The sequence below is a fragment of the Gopherus flavomarginatus genome, chromosome 1 (assembly GCF_025201925.1).
Source record: "Gopherus flavomarginatus isolate rGopFla2 chromosome 1, rGopFla2.mat.asm, whole genome shotgun sequence".
Taxonomy (NCBI): domain Eukaryota; kingdom Metazoa; phylum Chordata; order Testudines; family Testudinidae; genus Gopherus; species Gopherus flavomarginatus.
Genome location: NC_066617.1, coordinates 6,821,200 through 6,841,073, shown reverse-complemented (window position 1 = coordinate 6,841,073; position 19,874 = coordinate 6,821,200). Strand labels below are relative to the sequence as shown.

The window sequence follows — 19,874 nt, the reverse complement described above, 5'->3', positions numbered from 1 at the left end:
CATGGGCTCAGGGCTTCTGCTCCAAGGGGAGCACCGGGGCTCGGGGCTCCAGAATTCGGCCCTGCGGCTCCCAGCTTCAGCCCCATGGGAAGTGCTGGGGTTCAGGCTCTGGATTTTAGCCGTGGGGCTCCGCAGCCCCCCCAAAAGGGTTTGCAGACCCCTTGTTGAGAACTGCTGTGTTAAATGAAGCCCCTCCTTCCTTTCCAATCTCTTAGTCTCACAAGTGAGATCCCCCCATGTAAATACTGGCTCCAAGTTACTGTGCCCTTTCTCTTCATCCCTTGCTTGGAAAAGTCTTTTTTCTGTACCTAGTATGGAAGCTCTCCTAGTCACTGTGGCTGCCCTATATTTTGCTCTAACCAAAGTGTACATAATTGGTCCCTGCTTGGTGTTGTGAGGAGTGTAGGGGGCGTTAAAACTGTTAAATCCTACAAGTATTTTGCTAATTTGTACATGTTTTAATTCCATTCTCTGCATCTGTTTCAGGTCAGGAACTGTATGTCTAGATGTAATTAATCAAACTTGGACAGCTCTCTATGGTGAGTTTGGCAGTCCACCGAGTGGTGACATGTTCCATCATTTATTTGGTTTTAATACCCTTATATAGCTTGTTGGAGGTAAGTGCTCAAAGGTCTATTTTGGAAAGTGTGAGCCAAATTGTAGGGTTTTTTTTTTTCACTGAACCAAGTTCAGTTTAGTAACAAAAGCTTGATATGAAAGTATTGCTTACGCAGCTCCTTTCATCCCAAAGATGCTGAAGGATTCTGTAAACATTGTACTGGAATCACTCAACCCACCACTAAAGTGCAGCCATCTCTGAGGTAGAATGTGGCAACTGCTCAACAGTAAGGCAGCAACATTTCAGGATAGGAAGTGAGAATGCTACAGTATCCAGATGAAAATAGGAGGGAAATTTTTAAGTAACTAGACTGCAGTAATCCAAATTGAAATTTAGATAGGAAGGGTGAAAGCATTCTTTGACTCTGGTTGGGACCTTGATCGATTTTTTTTTTCCTTTAGAAGGTAGCATCAGAAACACTTACTCCCCTTCACCATCAAATTGAGGCATTGTTTCAAAACAACTTAGGAGAAGTGATACCATCCACTAATTTGTCTACACCACTTCCTGCAGAACTTGTTTTCCTGGGAGGTCTCCGATCCAATTACTGGCCAGACGTGATTCTGTTTTGCTTTAGAGGTCTAATGAGATCAATTTATAGTGACAAGGAATCAGGAAAAGAATAATTCTTATGTAAGTCTGAAACTGTTAAACAGAACAGATATTTAATAGCTCATTCTCTTGCATGGCGGGCTGCATCGAGCTTCTCAGGGTGTAGTAAATGAACACTCTATTCACACTTTGATGTATAGTGTTAGCAGTATGCACACAATGTAAATGCTTTACTTTTGACTTTTCACCTTGAAAAGTTCCCATCTATTTCTAGTTTCCCTGGTTTCTTGACTGTCAGTGTTCTGAACCTATTGCCAAAGTAACACATTGCTACTTTAAAGCAGTTTGCTCTTTAGTTTTCTTACAAATTATGCAATGGAAACAGCGGTACAAATACTGGACCTGCTACATACCTGTAGTAAAAATGCCAAAGTACTTATGTTGGGACTGCACAATGAAAAACTCATGCTGTTATGTTGCAACTGAGGCTAGGGCTCAGGTTTTCTATTATATGCATTTTTTTGCTGAGGAATGCAGAAAAGACGAGTGGTAGTTTATAAGGTGAGGAGAGTTTTCTTTTACTTCTACACTGATCGTACCAGGAATATTCATTCTCAGCAGTGGACTTTACCCTGAGAAAATCCAACAGTGGGATAAGTAGCCAGAGCACTAAATGAGCAACGTGCCGTTTTGTTCAACAGTCTTAAAGCAGCTGCAGATGACGTGTCTGACTGAGAAATTAGAATTGCTTCCCTGTGTTTGCTATTCTGATGTTGCACACTAGTAATCTGGGTACTGGTTTGTAAGCTGTGCAAAAATCTCTTCCTGTTTTGAGAGATGCTACTGTGGACTGTTGCAGCAGGGTTTCTACAGTATTTACGAACAAAATGTCATATGAACACTTTCTGTAATTGATTTCCTAAGAATGCTTCTGTCTTGTCACTTTTGTGGACTGTAAAGGGAGGGAAAACAACTGCAGTACTTAGTGCTCTTCTTTGATGTGTAAAGGTGATCTCAAAGCTTTCAAAAGTCTATAACTAGTATAGGTTATAGACAAAATCAAGGATGGACTGTTGGTATGTTCCATCACAGGGGCGCTACGTAAGTGGTGTTCTACACCAACCAACAACTTGTCAAATAATGCACTTGTTTAATGCCATTCATCTTATTCCAAACTTCCTTATTTATTCTGGAGGATGCTTTGGAACACTGAAGAGGTAACTCCTTTTTGTTCATTGATTGTGTTGCTGGTGTCATAGTCTGCATTAGACCTACCTTTTTTTGCCCCTCCAGTTATGTCATCAGTCATCTTGACTTTTAGAGAGACAGCCGTATACTCCAGGAACACAAGAAATTTCTCTCTGCAGCAGAAACAGAAGGATCTAATTTTGGAGGATGAAAGCAATCTTGGGGAAAAAAATCTTCCTATTTAAAATAATACAACTATTTTGTTATGCATTTGACCTTTAAAACAACCAATCCTGTATCCACAGAGACAGTACAGACTAGCTGACCCAATAGAAATTAGATGGAAACTTATGATTGCTGCCAATAAATCCACTAGATTTAAGACCATAGTTTAGTAGATTCCTTTGATTTAACTAGTAAAGCACCAAACCTTTCTTAGCACAACAGTGCCTTCATTTTAGACATACTGTGCACGTCCAAGCAATACTAAAAACGAAGCATTGGTTTAGTTGGTACTTCGAAAAAAGAGACCCGGAGAAGGCAGGCATTTAAAGACATTTTGAGCTGTCTTTCATTTGGGCTTTGTTGCTCTGTCGCTAACTAAACTCCTCTTTCCATTTAATCGTAAACTGGGAAGCATTAAGTATTTCTAGTTTTCCCAATGGAAGGAGTTGAAACTGGCAGCTGGGTTATAAAATAAGTCCACATAAACTGAAGCCATGTCTACACTTACCGGGAATCCACACTGCTGCAATCAATGCAGCGGGGGTCGATTTAGTGGATCTAGTGAAGACCCGCTAAATCGACCGCAGAACACTCTCTGGTTGACTCTGGTACTCTTCTGGAATGAGAAGAGTAAGGTAAGTCGATGGGAGAGCATCTCCCGTCAGCGCAGCATGGTGTGGACACCTCAGTAAATCTACGTAAGCAGTGTAGACTCCAGCTACATTATTCACATAGCCGGAGTAGTGTAACTTAGGTCGACTTGCCTCAGTAGTGTAGACAAGGCCTAAAAACTAACCTGTTACTAATAATGGCTTAAGTGCTACAGTAGACATAAGGAACTAGTTACAATACAATCGGAAAACAGTCTCGTCTTCGCTTGTGCCACGCTATTTTTCTGATCCTTTTTGAGAGTAGGACTACACTTCGAGAATCTGTACTTCAGCCTACAAGTAGCTGACGGTGACAGCTGGCATCTCAGTTCAACAGCCTTGGCAAACTTGGCCTAGAGACATTTTGTGCACTTCTTAAGAGTGTTTCTTGTAGCCTTCCTTTCTTTGTCTGCCTGCCCTTGAAAAGGGCAGTGGCTTTTCTGTTCAGTAGAAAATTTTGTTTTAAAAAACAAACAAAAAAAAACACCTAGCATTTTAGAGACTCTCTTGTATAGCTTAGCTGCAAATAATTAAGGGCTGGTCTATGCACAAAGTTGCATTGGTTTAACTCAGGGTAGGCAACCTATGGCACGTGTGCCGAAGGGGGTACGCGAGCTGATTTTTAGTACCACTCACACTGCCTGGGTCCTGGCCACTGGTCTAGGGGGCTCTGCACTTTAATTTTAAATGAAGCTTCTTAAACATTTTAAAAATCTTATTTACTTTACATACAACAATAGTTTAGTTCTATATTATAGACTTCTAGAAAGAGACCTTCTAAAAAACATTAAAATGTATTACTGGCACACGAAACCTTAAATTAGAATCAATAAATGAAAACTTGGCACACCACTTCTGAAATGTTGCTGACCCCTTGTTTAACTAAAGGTGTGGTGTTGCACTTACTTAAAACTGTGTAACTCCTGTGTGTAGGCAAACCCTAATTTCCGTCCCTGCTATGCCACATTCACAGTGAAGTGACTCAGCTAGTCAATACCCTGGAGTTTCTACATATGCAGGATGTGTTAATGCAGGAAGGAAGATTTGACAATAATTGAGTAGTCTCTTCCTCAGGGCCACGTCCAGGCCAGAGGTTCCCACCATGCGTTCTGTAGGAGCACTTGCAGGTGGTCTGCAGAGAGCTAGCAGTTCACATGGGGCTAGTTCTCCTAGGTTATGTTTACACTGCAGCTAGACACACGCAGCTGGCCTATGCCAGATAACTCAGCCTGAGTCTCACGGGCTGTTTAATTGTGGTGTAGATGTTCAGGCTCCAGCTACCCGAGCTCTGGGACCCTGCCACCTCACTGGGTCCTAGAGCCTGGGCACCAGCCTCAGCTTGAATGTCTCCACAACAACTAAAGAGCCCCTTAGCCTGAGCCCCACGAGCCCAAGTTACCTGGCACAGGCCAGCCATGAGTTCTTAATTGCAGTGTAGACCTACAATGTAAACCAATAGGGGTAAGATACAGGTGCAGGATAAGTTTAATTTTGATCTATTTAATAAAGGCCTGAGAGGTACAGATCAGATCCTAGTGCTGTTTCCATCAGGATCTCATGTACTGAGAAACTGTGGGTGGGGTCTCTTCCTGCCCTATTCCTCCCCTCCCTCCCCTCCAAAAAAACAACCCTCTTTTGATTAGCAGCAGTAAGAGAGATTTTTGTTCTTCTTTGTGCTGTAGCTACTCCATCAGGTTTTCTTTACCACCAGAGGAGGAGTGAAGGACGAAGCGAGCCTACGTACTACCCAGATGAAAAGGGGATGCTAGTAAAATAAAAAGATTGAGTTTTTGAAAGGGTGAACCTGCTTTTTATTTAAAAAAAAATAAAAAAATCTACATGCACCTGCTACTCTTTAACCGCTGAAGTTAAACATTGTAAAATCACCCTCCTAAGCACACACTGAAGGCTTACTCTTCCATCTGTGGGGGCGAATATAGCCATTCTGGCACCTGCCTGAAACATCCAAGAAGGGATAGCACAGTCCATTGCTTCACACCGGCATCTTTGAAATATGATGCATATGTCTCTTTTGGAGGTGGGGTGTGGGGGATGGTTTCGTGTGTTCACAATTACTCATCAGCACCAGAAACATATTTCCCTGTCATGGATTATTAGTGGTAAATGCCAACTGGCAGTAAGGCATTAATGTGGATCTCTTTGGATGCTGCTAATTGTTTTGAAATGGGAGAATGAACTTGTTGGGTTGCTCTTTTTATTATCACAAGTGTCAAAGCTCTTTAGAAATTGTATTATGCTGAGATGTGTCACTTTTAAGTCTAGGAACCAACTTATTTAAAGACAGTAATGTGAGAGGAAGCATGGAGAATTTGTTGTGGGGCAATTGGGAGGGAAAAGTGTCCAAAGTTTAAAGCATAAAAGAATGGTCTGAGTCTAATTCCTGCTATACTTGCTGCATGACCTTGGGTATATCATTTAACCTCTGCCTCCATTTCCTTAAGGAACAGTGTTTCACAAATCTCCATAGTGATGCTGAAGAAGTTATTTGTGTTTGTAAAGTGCGTTCTTCAGATCATAGATGCTATAGAAGTGTGAAATGCTTTGGGCATAAAGTATTGGAAGCTCCATTGTCACCCAAATTCTCAACTATATGAGCAGTCTAGGATAGGAAAACATGTATGAATTTAAGATTCCATGAGCTTTACACCATCTTAATATATGACTATGGCAATACGCAGTCTCACTGACATTTAACTAGGTTGTCTGTGGGTCTGAGATGTGGATGTGCAATGTGATTTTGTGTTAATTTGTTTTGCAGATCTTACCAATATATTTGAGTCGTTCCTGCCCCAGTTGCTGGCCTATCCTAACCCCATAGATCCTCTAAATGGTGACGCTGCAGCCATGTATCTCCACCGACCGGAAGAATACAAACAGAAAATTAAAGGTAAGGGAGTTAGTGGAATGTTGAAAAATTAATGGTATTTCTTTGATCTATTGCTGTTTGGGAGAAACATCCTCTTCACTATACCTTTTCTCTGATGACCACTATTGTTCTAAAATAAATCTATTTAATTTTAGAGCAGGATAGTCTTATGGGAAGAGTGAATGAACCATTTTAAATTTAAAGCTGGTCTGTAGAATACAGTGTTGGGAATGATTCTGCTTAGCTTGGATGTGGGGAATGTCTTGGCAAACTATTAGCAGTTAGAGACAGAAAGGAACTAAGTTCAAGTCTGTTTCCCAAGGTCCCCAACTTTAAAAGCAAACTTCAGAAGTTTGGAGGAGTTAGAAATATTTTTGTAGCTAAAGTAGCACAGAAATTTTACTGGCTGTTTTTTTTCCCTGGGGTATTTTATTTAAAAGTAAACAAAAAATAAGGATATTCAAAGCTGTGCACCAGTCATGCCATTAGCTCACCCCATTTTGTGTGTGTTAGAGCATGCATGTGCATACATGTGCCTGTCTGGCTGCCTTTAAAATAATGTAGGAATTGTCATGCTGGATCAGTGCGAGATACCTCAGAGGAGGCATAGGAACCCTTCAGTAGAAAGTTGTTGGATAATCTAATCCCATATAGGTCTCATCTGGGTCTCTAATAGTTAGAGATTGGCATAAACCATGAAGCACACAGACAGGGAAGACCTATTACTCAACAAGGAGGAAACAAGAGAAAATGCAGCAAAGGCTGAAATGAATTTTTTATTTCAGTTTTTACCAAAAAAGTTCGCAATGATTGGACTGCTAATATAGTGCACATCAGTGTAAATGAGGTAGGATCTGAGGTTCAAATAGGAAAAGAACAAGTTAAGAATTACTTAGACAAGATAGATGTCCTCAAATTGGCAGGGCCAGATGCAATACATCCTAGAATACTTAAGGAACTGTCCGAAGAGGTGGCAGAGGACTGGAAAAGGGCAAATAGAGTACTTGTCTATAAAAAGTGGAATAAGGGCAACCCAGGCAATTATAAACCAGTTAACTTAACTTCAATACCTGGAAAGATAATGGAGTAAATAATCAATCAATTTGTAAGCACCTAGGAAAAAAATAAGGTGACAAATGTCAATAACAAATCCTGCCAAACCAGTCAAACCTGATCTCCTCCTCCTTTGAGATGATAAGCCTTGTGGACAGGGTGAAAATAATAGATGTGATATATCTCTACTTTAGCAAGGCTTTTGATACTGTCCCACATGACCTTCACAAGAGGAAACTAGAGAAATATAGCCTAGATGAACCAAGATGGGTCTACAACTGGTTGGAAAACCATACTCAAAGAGTAGTTATCAGTGGCTCACAATCAAGCTGGAAAGGCATATCGAGTGGGGTCCTGCAGGGATCTGTCCTGGGTCCGGTTCTATTCAATACACCTCTACCCCGCTGTAACGCAACCTGATATAACATGGGTTTGCATATAGTGCGGTAGCAGCGGGGCTCCAGCGGTGCTTTAAAGGGCCGGGGCTCCGGTTGCTGCAGGGAGCCCTGGGCCCTTTAAATCACCACTGTAGCTCTGCCGCCGCTACCCCAGGGCTGCGGCAACAGGGCTCAGCCGGTGATTTAAAGGGCCCAGGGCACCCCACAGCAGCCAGAGCCCTGCCACCACTAGCCCGATATAACGGCATTTCACCTGTAACGCGGTAGGGATTTTTGGCTCCCCACGACCGCGTTATATTGGGGTAGAGGGGTATCTTCATAAATGATTTGGATAATGACACACTTATAAAGTTTGCAGACAGTACCAAGGTGTGAGAGATTGCAAGAGCTTTGGAGGACAGGATTCAGTTCAAAATGATTTTGACAAACTGGAGATACGGTCTGAAATAAATAGGATGAATTCAGTAAGGACAAATGCAAAGTACTCCACTTAAGAAGAGATAATCAATTTCACAAATACAGAATGGGAAATGGCTGCCTCGGAAGGATCTCGGGGTTATAGTGGATAACAAACTAAATATGAGTCAAGAAGATAATACTGTCACAAAAAGGGAAACATCATTCTGGGGTGTTTTAGCAGGAGAGCTGTAAGCAGAACACGAGAAGTAATTTCTCTACTCCACTCAGCTCTGATAAAGCCTCAGTGGGACTATTGTGTCCTGTTCTGGGCACCTCACTTTGAGAAAGATGTGCACAAATTGGAGAAAGTGCAGAGAAGAGTATTTTGCTGATACAGACTAACACGATTCCCACTATGAAAAATGATTAAAGATCTACAAGGCAAGATTGAGGGGGAAAAAGGGGTTTCTTTCATCTGGAGAGGAGAAGACTGAAGGGGAACATAACAGTCTTCAAGTACATAAAAGATTATAAAAAGGAGAGTGATAAATTGTTTAACTACTGAGGACAGGACAAGAAGAAATAGACTTAAATTGCAGCAAGGGAGATTTAGGTTGGATATTAGGAAAAACTTCCTCACTGTAATTGTAGTTGAGCACTGGGACAAATTACTTAGGAAGGTTGTGGAATCTCCATCAATGGAGGTTTTTAAGAGCAGATTAGACAAATACCTTTCAGGGGTGATGTAGATAATACTTAGTCCTGCCTCAGTGCAGCCGACTGGACTAGATGACCTATTGAGGTCCCTTCCAGTCCTACGTTCTGTGATTTACTGTGCCTTCCTAACTTTGTAATCAATTCATCTTACATACCGTATGCATAAGTCATGCGTCCACTTTGAATACTCTGGCTTATTACCGGTTTTGCATGACTACCATAAGATAGAAATTAATGCTGCCATTCTGTGAAATCCCTCTTTGTAACGGTAGTATTTTAAAAAAAAGTCTTGGACATGCTGGAGTTGATGCAATGGATTCTAGCAACTTCTGTGCTCTGGAAAATTAAATATTGTGAATACATAAATTATCTCCTCTTCCCTTTACCTTCTCATTTTTTTTTAGTTATGAAAGTATAAAATATCTGCTTGATGTGTGTGTTGGGGATTGCTCCTAGGACTGACACCTGATACAAAGTTCTCAGCCTGCCATAATCCTTATGAAGTGCAAAACCCTTAAATAAAGATTCATAATGGAACCTATAGGAACCAACTACACCACTACCTCGATATAACGCCACCCGATATAACACGAATTTGGATATAATGCGGTAAAGCAGTGCTCTGGGGGTGCGGGGCTGCGCACTCCGGTGGATCAAAGCAAGTTTAATGTAACACGGTTTCACCTATAAAACAGTAAAGATTTTTTGGCTCCCAAGGACAGCATTCTATCAAGGTAGAGGTTTATTGTGTATACAGCTAGAAAGATTTTTGTTTAACACTAGTGCAGCTTTTCACTCTTCAGCTATAAAACTTGTTAGTGGCCACAGAGGTAAGAGAACCTTTTTAGTCTTTTCATCCTAGAAGAGAGGAAATTGGGGGGATATTTTTTTTCCAAAGGCACAAAGAGCCAGTTACGCAATCAACTTATGTTGAAGGTCAGTGGGATTTGAGTGCTTAACTCCCATTTGTGCCTTTAAAAAGAGAGAAAAAGAATCAGGGCTGGCACTTAAGATTGGTGCATAATTTTAGTAAATGGTTAAATACTAATGGAGCTGTGAATAGGGTATAGATATGGCTGTTTTGCATTCCTTTGGGGCTAAAATATTTGAAGCAATGTTGGTTCTTTCTTGGTATAAAATCTTGATTTCAAACCTTGGTGCTAGACACTTGAAAATATACTTCCCGTGGTATCTACAAGGCCAGCAGAATGTACACTGCATTGTCGTCTTGCCTTAGTGGATTGAAAAATGACTAGATCCTCCAGTATAACATGAGTTTAACTCAAAAAGAGGGTCAATTGTTTAGACATGAAAGTTCCCTGGAAGTCAGGAATTTCCAGAAGTTAAAATGAATGGCCATCCTGCTGATGGCTAGGCAGCCTCTCCCCAGTTTTCTAGTATTGCCTAGGGAACAAGTGTCAAGGGTTGAAATGTGTTGATGGGTGGTAAGTATCTATTTGAGCTAAAGTTGCCTCTGTGCTTTATAAGCTGTGGCCCTTGGGTCTTTGGGGCGGTTTCTGAGAGTCAGTGAAGTGGTGGGTGGTCACATGGCTCCTGTCCTTGTTTTTACCTGCTAAATGTCAGGATGACAGCTAGCTGATGTATCGAATTGCTTTCCTAGTAGTATTCTCCCACATAAGCAGGAGTGGTAGTGAACTTGGGGATATTGTGTGGTTGCGAATGGGAAGAGGTGTTCACAAGACTATCTGAGGTGGTGTGTGTGATCTGAAATTTCTGGAGAGAAGGAAGGGTGGGACCCTGTTGCTGGGGTGTGCTGAAATGTTTATCTGTGCAAATACCACAGTTTTTTTACTAGAAGTTCAGTTGATAAGCAAGACACACACCAAAACTGGCACCCAGGAAGTGAAATGCTGCCTTTGAGCAGATCATTCTTGTTAGTATACAAGATCCAGTTGCACAGGACCAGGGCACTTTCCTTTATCACATTATTGTATTCATGATATGGTTTCCAAAAGGGTAGGGAGCCTGACAGTCTGAATGTCTTCACGCTGCATGCAGCATCACTGCAAATATTCTATACTTCCTGGTGTTTACAGAAGGATCGTTATTGAGCCATTCGGGCAAGTTCTCATGACACAAACTTCAGCAACCTCTCACAGGTGAACAGTGCAAATTAAACCATTAGAGAGAAGCTGCTTGTCTTTAGAAATCAGCGTGTGCCTCCATGTGAGTTTGAAAGTCCCTTTTAGCCACTTGGCTCAAGTACTTTTAATGCAGAAGGTCCCTGTAGTTCAGCAGCACTTCAGAGTCTATTCTTGTAGCAGGTATTAAAGCATCTAGTGGCCTAATTCCATAGCCTCAATTCCAGAAACCTTGGCTTCTTGCAACTTAGCCAGCTGGTGCCTGTATAGACAATTAACTGTTTGAAGACTCTGATGTACTGTGAGTAGCTGTACGTCATGCTAGAAATAAGCACTGCAGAAATGTGAAGGCAGTGGGAAGAAAGATGTTTCCAAACATTTAACATCCAGCTTAACCGTCTCTTCTACTGAACTGAAAGATGCAAGTAAATTATTGATGTTACTTAAACAAAACTAGCTTTTCAATTGCAAGTTTCTATGGTCATGTATATCTGGCATCTCTCATTACAAGTGACATCCCGCAGTTTCATAAGCACATCTGTCTCTTGGCATGACATGAAACAAAGGCTTGCCAATTAGCAATGTTTTAGGCCAGTGGAAGGGAAAATACATTGTGCAAGACTGATCCTCCCTCCTTTCTGCCCCATGAAACTGAGTTAAGGAAAAGAGCAACATTTTCAAGTCCTTTTAGGCTGGGATTTCTTGATATTGAATTCCAGTTCATAACATCTCCTATTGTGGCAGCTAGATATTATTAAGCATAAAGGAATGGCTGCTGCTTTAAAAAAAATCCTGTTTTGGGGTGTAGAAGCAAGCCATCTTGTCTGCTGCTCATGTCCATTCTGTGAAAACTGCCAGATTAGCAACTGAAATCTAACCATGGAGCAGGTACAGCATAAGAAATGGTCACCTCACCTTGCTCATGTACCTCAGTCCCAAACTAGAGGGATGTGCCAGACTTGGTTAGCTCGGTTTACATAACCTGTTCACCTAGAATGGTGTGGCATGTTTCCCCAGTGCCTAGCTGAGAACAGGATTTGAGAACAAGCTGGCTAAAGTTCAATCCAGACAGGACATACAGTCTGTTAATACTGCGAAGAAAAACCCACACCACCAGGTCTCAGTGTGGGTCAATTGACTTGGGCTTGTGAGGTCAGGCTGCAGGGCTAAAAATAGCAATGTAGGCAGTCATGCTCAGGTGGGAGGCTGGGTTCCAGGACCCTACCCCCTTGCCAGGCTTCAGAATCCAGACTCCAGCCCAAGCGGGAACATCTACGCTGCTTTTTTTAGCCCTGCTGCCTGAGACTTGGTGCCACCGGTTTTTCTTTGCAGTGAAGATCTACCCAAAGATACTGGGTTGGAGGAATGATCTGGTTTTACTTTCATCCCCGCATGTACACCCTTCTTCAAGAGGTTTGTAGATTCGGGACATGGCTGCTCTTATAATGTCGGGTAGTGTCAGCCAAGAGCCTCCTCTGTAGACAACTGTAGTGAGGTGATTGTGACCCTCAGATTTGGATATAGTCTCAATCCAGTTTGGGAGTTGGTTTTTACTGTGCATTCTGCATGGAGCTATAGTAGAAAATCTCACGTGCCACAGCTTGCACAAAATGCATTTGCCTTCCAGAATCCTATTAAACCAGTTTTGTGATATGTGCTGGCTCCTTAATTGCTTTTGGTTGTAATTCAAGGTGTTGATCTAGATAACTAGAGCCCTGCATGGTTTGGGTCTTGGCTTTGAAACCTCATCTCTTTCTAGGAACCACGGCAGTAGCTGAGATTGGCTGGGTTGCTTGTGTTTAGAGCTCCTAGGATTAAGTGTCTGGAAATTGATGGCTGGGAGTTCCTGGGGAGAGCCCTCTAGAATTTTTTCTCTGCTACTATGAGTGCCCTTGTCTGATACTAAAGCATAGCGCAAGGCCTGTCTCTTGGGGGATAGAAAGGTGGCTTTCAGAGTAGCAGCCGTGTTAGTCCGTATCCGCAAAAAGAACAGGAGTACTTGTGGCACCTTAGAGACTAACAAATTTATTTGAGCAGGAGCGGCACCAGGGTTTTTGGCACCCTAGGCGGGGGTCTTCCGCGCTCCCGGTCTTCAGGGCACTTCAGCGGCGGGTCCCGGAGCGAGTGAAGGACCCGCCGCAGAATTGCCGCCAAAGACCCGGAGCGCAGAAGGACCCCCAGTTGCCAAATTGCCGCCCCCCAAATCCTGATGCGCTAGGCAACCACCTAGGTCGCCTAAATGGAAGCGCCGGCCCTGTATTTGAGCATAAGCTTTTGTGGATTGTTGTGGTTTTATTCTAGGCAACACAGGTTTGCACTAGGTTAAAAGCAGTAAATCTGTATTCCAGCTTTTTCTCCAACCTTCATCTCCTCTCATCTCTTTCCTTCTCTGGAAGTTATGCCAGTATCATCAGTCTCTAATTCCATAGAGCAGTGTTCTCAAACTTTTCCATAATGTGGATTGTGTCTTGAGAGGGTCTCCAATTCTACTTTCCCTTGGTACTGCGCGCACTGCATTGCCTCCCATTCACAATGGCATAGCCACACCGTGGTACTAACAGCAATTGCTGATACATAATATGAAAACAAAGTATTCAAAATACTGTATTATAGGTTAGTAGGACAGACCAGTACAGTAGCTCTCAGCCCTCCTGCCCGATGACCAAGTATAGCCCTTGTAGAATGTCCCAGATTTTTCTTTTCCAGGAGATCTGGATTCACTATTACTGTGAATTTTCACAGCCTAACCCGTTGTGCCCCCAGCAGTATTGTAGGCCAGCTCTTATCTCGGGTTTCATGACAATGTGGCTTTTCTTGTGGTGTGGTGGTGGTGGTTTTTTTGTTTTGGGGGTTCTTTTTGGCTGACCTCTAGGTTGGATTTTCTCATTTGATCACCTTAATATGAGATGAGTTCCCATTTTTATAGCAAATGAGTTCTGAACATGAGGCTTTTAAACTGGTGTTTGTGCAGAAGTAGAAAGGGCATTGGCTGTTTCTAACTCCAAGTCTAGTGTTCGGTATCCTAATAATGTGTGGGTTATCAACACGTATGCCTCAGGACTTCATGTATTATCCAAGGGTCTCATACCTCCCTTTGATTTCTCTAATATGGCTATTGTCAGATGAGATTGACCTTTGGTCTAAACCAATATGGCAATCCCTATGTTAATTTACATAATCATGTTTTATTATCCACATATGGCACTATCCCACCGGCTGTTACGTTTATTTCTTATTCAGCCATGCTCAGTACCAACCCATTTTTATAAATGGCTGTGGGAGTTGAACATATGCTGATTATACCCTTTTCTTTCCTCACATACAGAATACATTCAGAAATATGCAACAGAAGAAGCACTAAAAGAACAGGAAGAAGGTACCGGGGACAGCTCATCAGAGAGCTCCATGTCTGACTTCTCGGAAGATGAGGCCCAGGATATGGAATTGTAGTAGAAGAAGCAACCTGCTTTTCAGAGAGACTATTATTTCCTAACCATGAGAAGCAGACTATAATATTCATATTTAAACAAAGCAATTTTTTTTATTACTAAACAAGGTTTTTATGAATAATAGCATTGATATATATATCACCCTTTAGATCTTGATTTCTTGGTCATTTCTCAAACCCAAAGTGTATAGCATATTCCCACATTCCATTTTGGTAGCAATATGCAACCCGAATGCATGCATTCATAATTCCATTTGGTCAAGTCAACTTGTGTGCTACTGAACCGGCAGCTCAAACAGCTGCTCTGATAGGTAGGGACTTAAAGATTTCCTTTTTATCAGTGGTTCCACAGCTACCACCTCGGATGATAAAATGGAACAGAGCTTTCGCAAAGTAAAAAGTCTAGGGGATAATGTAAGAACATTTTTAGATCAGACATTGAAATAAAAAGTGCTCCTTCAGGTCAAACTCGCTATCATAGTTTATGTGGAGTTGCATTTAAAAAGTGCACGGAGTTATTCAGAGCATCGAAGCTTAAAAAAAATGACTTGGATTTTAAGTACACTTTTATATTGGACTTCTGCCCACCCTCTGAACTGTAGGGACCTACAACCACTCATCTATTTGCTTTTGGGACTTTGGAAAGCCTTCATCTGGACTTTACTCATTTTCTTGGTCTGGATTATGAGCTGTTCCCTTTTTTCAGGGGGAAAAAACACAATGCTACATGAACAGTGCTTTAATTTACCTGGAGCACATACAAAGGCAAACTCTTTGTCATAGTGAAACTGCTACCCTGTAATAGCTTCAAGCTTTCCTTCTTCCTTGAAGTATGATCAAACACCTTGCATACTCTCTCTCCATCTCCTAAAAGAGGGTTCTCTGACCAGATGGACTAGCCTTGCTGAGAGCTTCAGACCCATGAAGATTGACCCATTGGCCATAGTCTATGAATCCATTGGCACATTCTCTCTCCCATTTTTGTTTTCCTGTTTTCCCTTCTGCAGCAGCTTGGTAGCCATCTGCTTGTGTGTACAACAGACCAAACTAAAGTTTAACAAAGAAATGCTCTAGGAATATTTGATAAAAATAAAAACCATAAATTGGGGAAACAATTGAATAATATTTTCAAGAATTCTTCTGAATTAAACATTTGATTTCATCTGGTGTATTTCAGCATACTAAGTTTTTTTTTTATTATTTTTATTTAATGGTAAGAGAACCTAATACAGTAAATGCCTACCTGGGTTGCCAGTGATACTTGAATTTGGATAATTGTGCATTTGAAATCCTAACTAAAATGGATTTTAAATCTGAATGTTACTTGCTGTATTCTTAGGGTCTTCTGAGGGGTTTGGATAGACAGACAGATACTTTAATATTTTTTGGTGAAACTTTCAGGACAGTATGTGGAATGAATTCAACCCACGCTGAGTGACTCTTGAACAGAGAATTTTGAATGACAGACTGGATTGAGTAAACACTTTTTTTCATTGTCCCACAAATGTTTTTCTTTTAGGAATGCCACCAAGTTTTGAGTTGATGGGGTTGAAAGATACAATCCTTTTTTAATCCATACAGCACAATCAGTTTCTCCCCCCCCCCTTTTTTTTTTGAAAAAGCTATATGAAGTACAATTTTGCTTTAGCATGATTATTTTCCGTAATAAAAACAACATACAAAGGGTTTACTTATTTTATGTTAATTACGGGCATGAAGCAAAAAGTTTCTCTTTTTTTTAATAAAAAAGCAGTAATGTAGGACTGTGGTTAGTTACTGTGCTGAAGCTCTTTATCTAGCATTTGTGGCTTGTTGGAAGGGTAGTATTAACTATTTAACATGTAATGGTGTACTTTAACTCTTATCTAGCACGCTGTTTTCTCATTACTTTGGGGAGGGGGGCAGAACTGTGTTGGCACTGTTCAACTTGCTTACCTGCTGAACTAGCAGTTTGCTTGTGCTATAACCTTTAACTGTAGGTGCTATTTAGGGGTAGTCTAAGTGCTGGGTGGTGATATCAGTTTAAAAACAACAAAACAATAAAAATTTGTATTTTTTCAATATTGTATAAAAATAGTGTTCTAATGACCTCTAATTTTTTTCCAGGTAACTGTATTACTCTTCCCCCAGTCTATTCAATGACCAGGTTTAACACAGTGAACACTTTCATGCATCTCTCATTTGAAGAAGCCAGTTTTCTAATAAAAAGGTGTCCCGTCCTAAGCTTCCAAAAGAATTACAGTTAGAGCTGAAAATCTAAGGTAGACTCCTGGAAAAGTAAGCACGTTTTACTGCATTGATTTTCTAGGTTGTGAAGATGCAGTTTGGCTTCTATTAGTTGTCCAAGTTGCTCTGACTCCTCTGCACATTACTTTGTGCATACAGGCAGCTGAAGCAAGGTATTTGTGGGTATAGATCTGGAACTTCTCCAGCAAGATGGTTCCTTGGATATTAATGGAGCTTTACACAAGAAACCTATAGCATTGCCTGCAGCATGTCGAAAAGATCATCATCTTGGTATATTTCATGTTTGATCATTGTCCCCTGTAGTGATTGCAGCAGGAAAGGAAGCCTACGGTAAATTGTCAAAACACCTGCAGTTCAAAGGAATATGGCCTAGTGTAAAACTCTTGTAGGGAATAAATTCAAATGGATTTCCCTTCTTTCTAGACTGGAACAGCTGCATATTGCCTCATTCTGCCCTTTCTCCCATCTTTCACCTCCCTCCTCATCTCAAACAAGAACCGTCTGTAAATAAACTACACACCTCAAGACTGGAAGAGAAAAGTGGAATCGTTCTGAAGCAGGATGCCCAGTTTTTTTCAGTTCCAGTTTCTTTTGAAATGCTAATGTTCGTTTTTCTGAAAGATCCACTGCCATTCTCTTCCCTGTTCAGATGACTGAATCTCAAAGCATCAGCCCAGGTGGAACTTAACAAGCCTACTCCAACATGACTAGGTTTGATCCACTGTATGTAGATTTGTGCTCTCAGTGAATCCGTGAATATGAAAGCTTGTTAGTAACCTATTCTGGTTGTTATGGAAGTAGGCTCTTTGGCTTCACATCTGATAGCTTTTCACCTTGTTCTTGAGCTTGTGTGACTTATACAAATTGAGAAATATCAAAGCTGCCCCAGATCTGCAGAGGCGTCTCAAGAAGCTACCTACATTGCTAGGTTAATCTTGAATTTCATCAGGCGCGTTTTCAACTCCTCTTTTAGGTTTCCAAGTGTATTTTCTTGGTTCATTTGACTTTCCATAATAATTTTAGACTTTAAAAATAAAAATTAAGGAGGGAAGTCTTGGCAAAAGCTACTCTTAAGGGAGTGGCATCTCGATATGAACTGAGTGGAATAATAATGCTTTGTAAATTAACTGGTAATGTGTAAAGCCTCGGTCAGAGGAGGGGGAAATGGAAGTTAAATGCTATTTCTGTTACCTCTAATGTTCAAATTGGCCACTTAGGTTTTTGGGAATACTACCTATGTAGTCACTTCTGTAATCTCCCATATCCGTGTTTGATCGCCACCCCCACATTATCTCCCTGCAATGCACACACACCAGGGAGATGGAGTCCCTTTTTCCCCATAAGGGATGAGAAATTCTGTAACCTGTGCTGCAGTTGGGTTGCCCTGGCTTTTTTCCCCCCTCCCTGCAAGACTAATCACAGGGCATTCTGATGTAAGTGGTAGCTCTCAGGTATGCAAGGACTCCCCCCACCCCAACCGTGCACCTTTGATGTCAGTTCCTATACCACACCATGCAGGGGGCATTGAGGAGAGGGCAGGGATGTTGGTTGGTTTTTCTTTTGCTTCTTTTTGCTCATCTGAATTCCGCTGGCACTTTAGCAGGAGCGTGTGCAGCATGAGAAATGGCCATTATTTTACTGACTGTATTTGATACCTGTTGTGTGATACTTGAAGAGATAAAGGGTGTTTTCCCTTCATTTGAGTCTAAGCTTTTTTCTTTTCTTTTTTTCCCCTTTTTTCTTGCATTGTGATGATGTAGTGGGCATGCCTGTCACCATGACAAATGCCTCTTCTCTAAGAATATAACCTCTCAAATAGTTGTGTATAATTAAAGAACTGTAAACTTTTTTAAATAAAAGATGTATATACCTTGATACTTGACTGGTACTTGATCAGTAAAGTCTGGCTCTCATAGGCAGCATCCCCAGTGCCTCCTATCTTTTAAACCTCCAACCCCCGAGATTCAACAGCAGCTATTTACCAGACAGCCCAAGATTCTGCCTTCAAAACCAGTCCAGGTTTTTTCTATAGGAGATGCTCTGGTGGAAGAACATCCTGTTGCATATGCAGAGTGTCTGATTGCAGTGTTTGGTGTAAGTCAGGAAGTTTGTTAAAAATAGCTGATGGGTGCAGTAAAAGAACCTAATTAGACTAGTATAAACTGGTTTCTTTGGTTGTAGGCCCATTGGCAGATAAGGTTTGTGAAACTTGCCTCTGGCCAACACTAGATGGCACCATTTGCCACATTCTCCACAAAGTGGTCTGGCAGATTTTAGTAAAGGGTGTTTCAACCAAAACTGCTGTAAATTCGAATTATGCCCTAAATGTGTTGGTAATGTGAGCAAGCAAATGAGCAGGTTTCTTCATCTTATTAGAATAGATGTTAAGTGAGCTCTTCTAGGAAAATTACCTAGTGCATTATATGTACATAGATCATGCCAAGAGCTTTATAAAATGTGAATTGGGGAATAGGGCAGTGGTTTCAAAGTGTTTGCAGTTTAAATTGCCCAAGGACAATGTGGAGACAATGGTGCCAAAGTTAGAAAGCTGAGACCTCAACAGTGAGATCTATGTAGGAAGGCTTTGGGGAAAGTGGATTTGAAGGGTGGGTGGATATAAAAGTATTGCCTTACAAGCACAGTGTGTCAGTCATTCTGATTTTACACGTACAGGACATAACCAATGCTCTTTCAGTAAGTTCCTCTAAATGGAAGAAGAAATGAAGAGGTCTGTACGTTTTTCCTGAAAACTGAATCTGAAAGATATTAAACATAAAAGGAAGTGGTCTCAATTCAGAAGCTAGCTCAGCCATTCAGTAACCATGTACTAAGGGATTCCAATTGCTTGGTCAGCAGGTGAAACAAAGTTTTTTTAGCTTCAAAATACATACTTGTCCTTGGAGTTTCTGTCTTTTTACGAAGCCAGTGCCCTATTAAACATGTCTCTTAGTAGTTACGTTGGATGTGCTAATGTAATCTGGGCTCTGTACAGGGCAAGAGAGCCCTATGTCAAATGTGTGCGTATTAAACATTTCCACCTGGCTTGGGCTCAGGCCTGTTGATCACAATCTGTTAATGGACCCCCTTCATCTCGTCTGTTACCCATTGTTGTGTCATGTCTGAACTAGATTGTAAGTTTGCTGGGGCAGGGACATGTATCTAGTGCGTATGGCATTGTACAATGCTCGAGACACAATATTTGGAAAGATTTTCCATAGCCTTCCCCTTGCATATCTGCTGCTTGTGGTTTCTTTAGTTAAATTCACATCTACCAGGGGACTTGCTTATTCTAAAAAAGCCAGTGGAACTGCTTTGAGATCTCCAGAGAAATATGCCCGTGGTTGAATTCTGGAGAAAATCCTTTACATTTTCCAATAGTTGTGGTTGTC

At 41.3% G+C, this 19,874-nt stretch overlaps 1 protein-coding gene across 2 annotated transcripts in view; it reads left to right on the top strand.

The window, feature by feature from the left end:
- The window catches only part of UBE2H (ubiquitin conjugating enzyme E2 H), an 81,343-nt gene extending 62,983 nt beyond the window's left edge, over positions 1-18,360 (top strand). For both annotated transcript variants that reach the window (XM_050937025.1, XM_050937024.1), the window contains exons 5-7: positions 487-539; positions 6,014-6,142; positions 14,116-18,360. In XM_050937025.1, coding sequence (XP_050792982.1) covers positions 487-539; positions 6,014-6,142; positions 14,116-14,240 — 307 coding nt within the window. In that variant the 3' untranslated portion in view covers positions 14,241-18,360. The remainder of the gene's footprint in view (positions 1-486; positions 540-6,013; positions 6,143-14,115) is intronic.
- Positions 18,361-19,874: the final 1,514 nt, after the last annotated feature.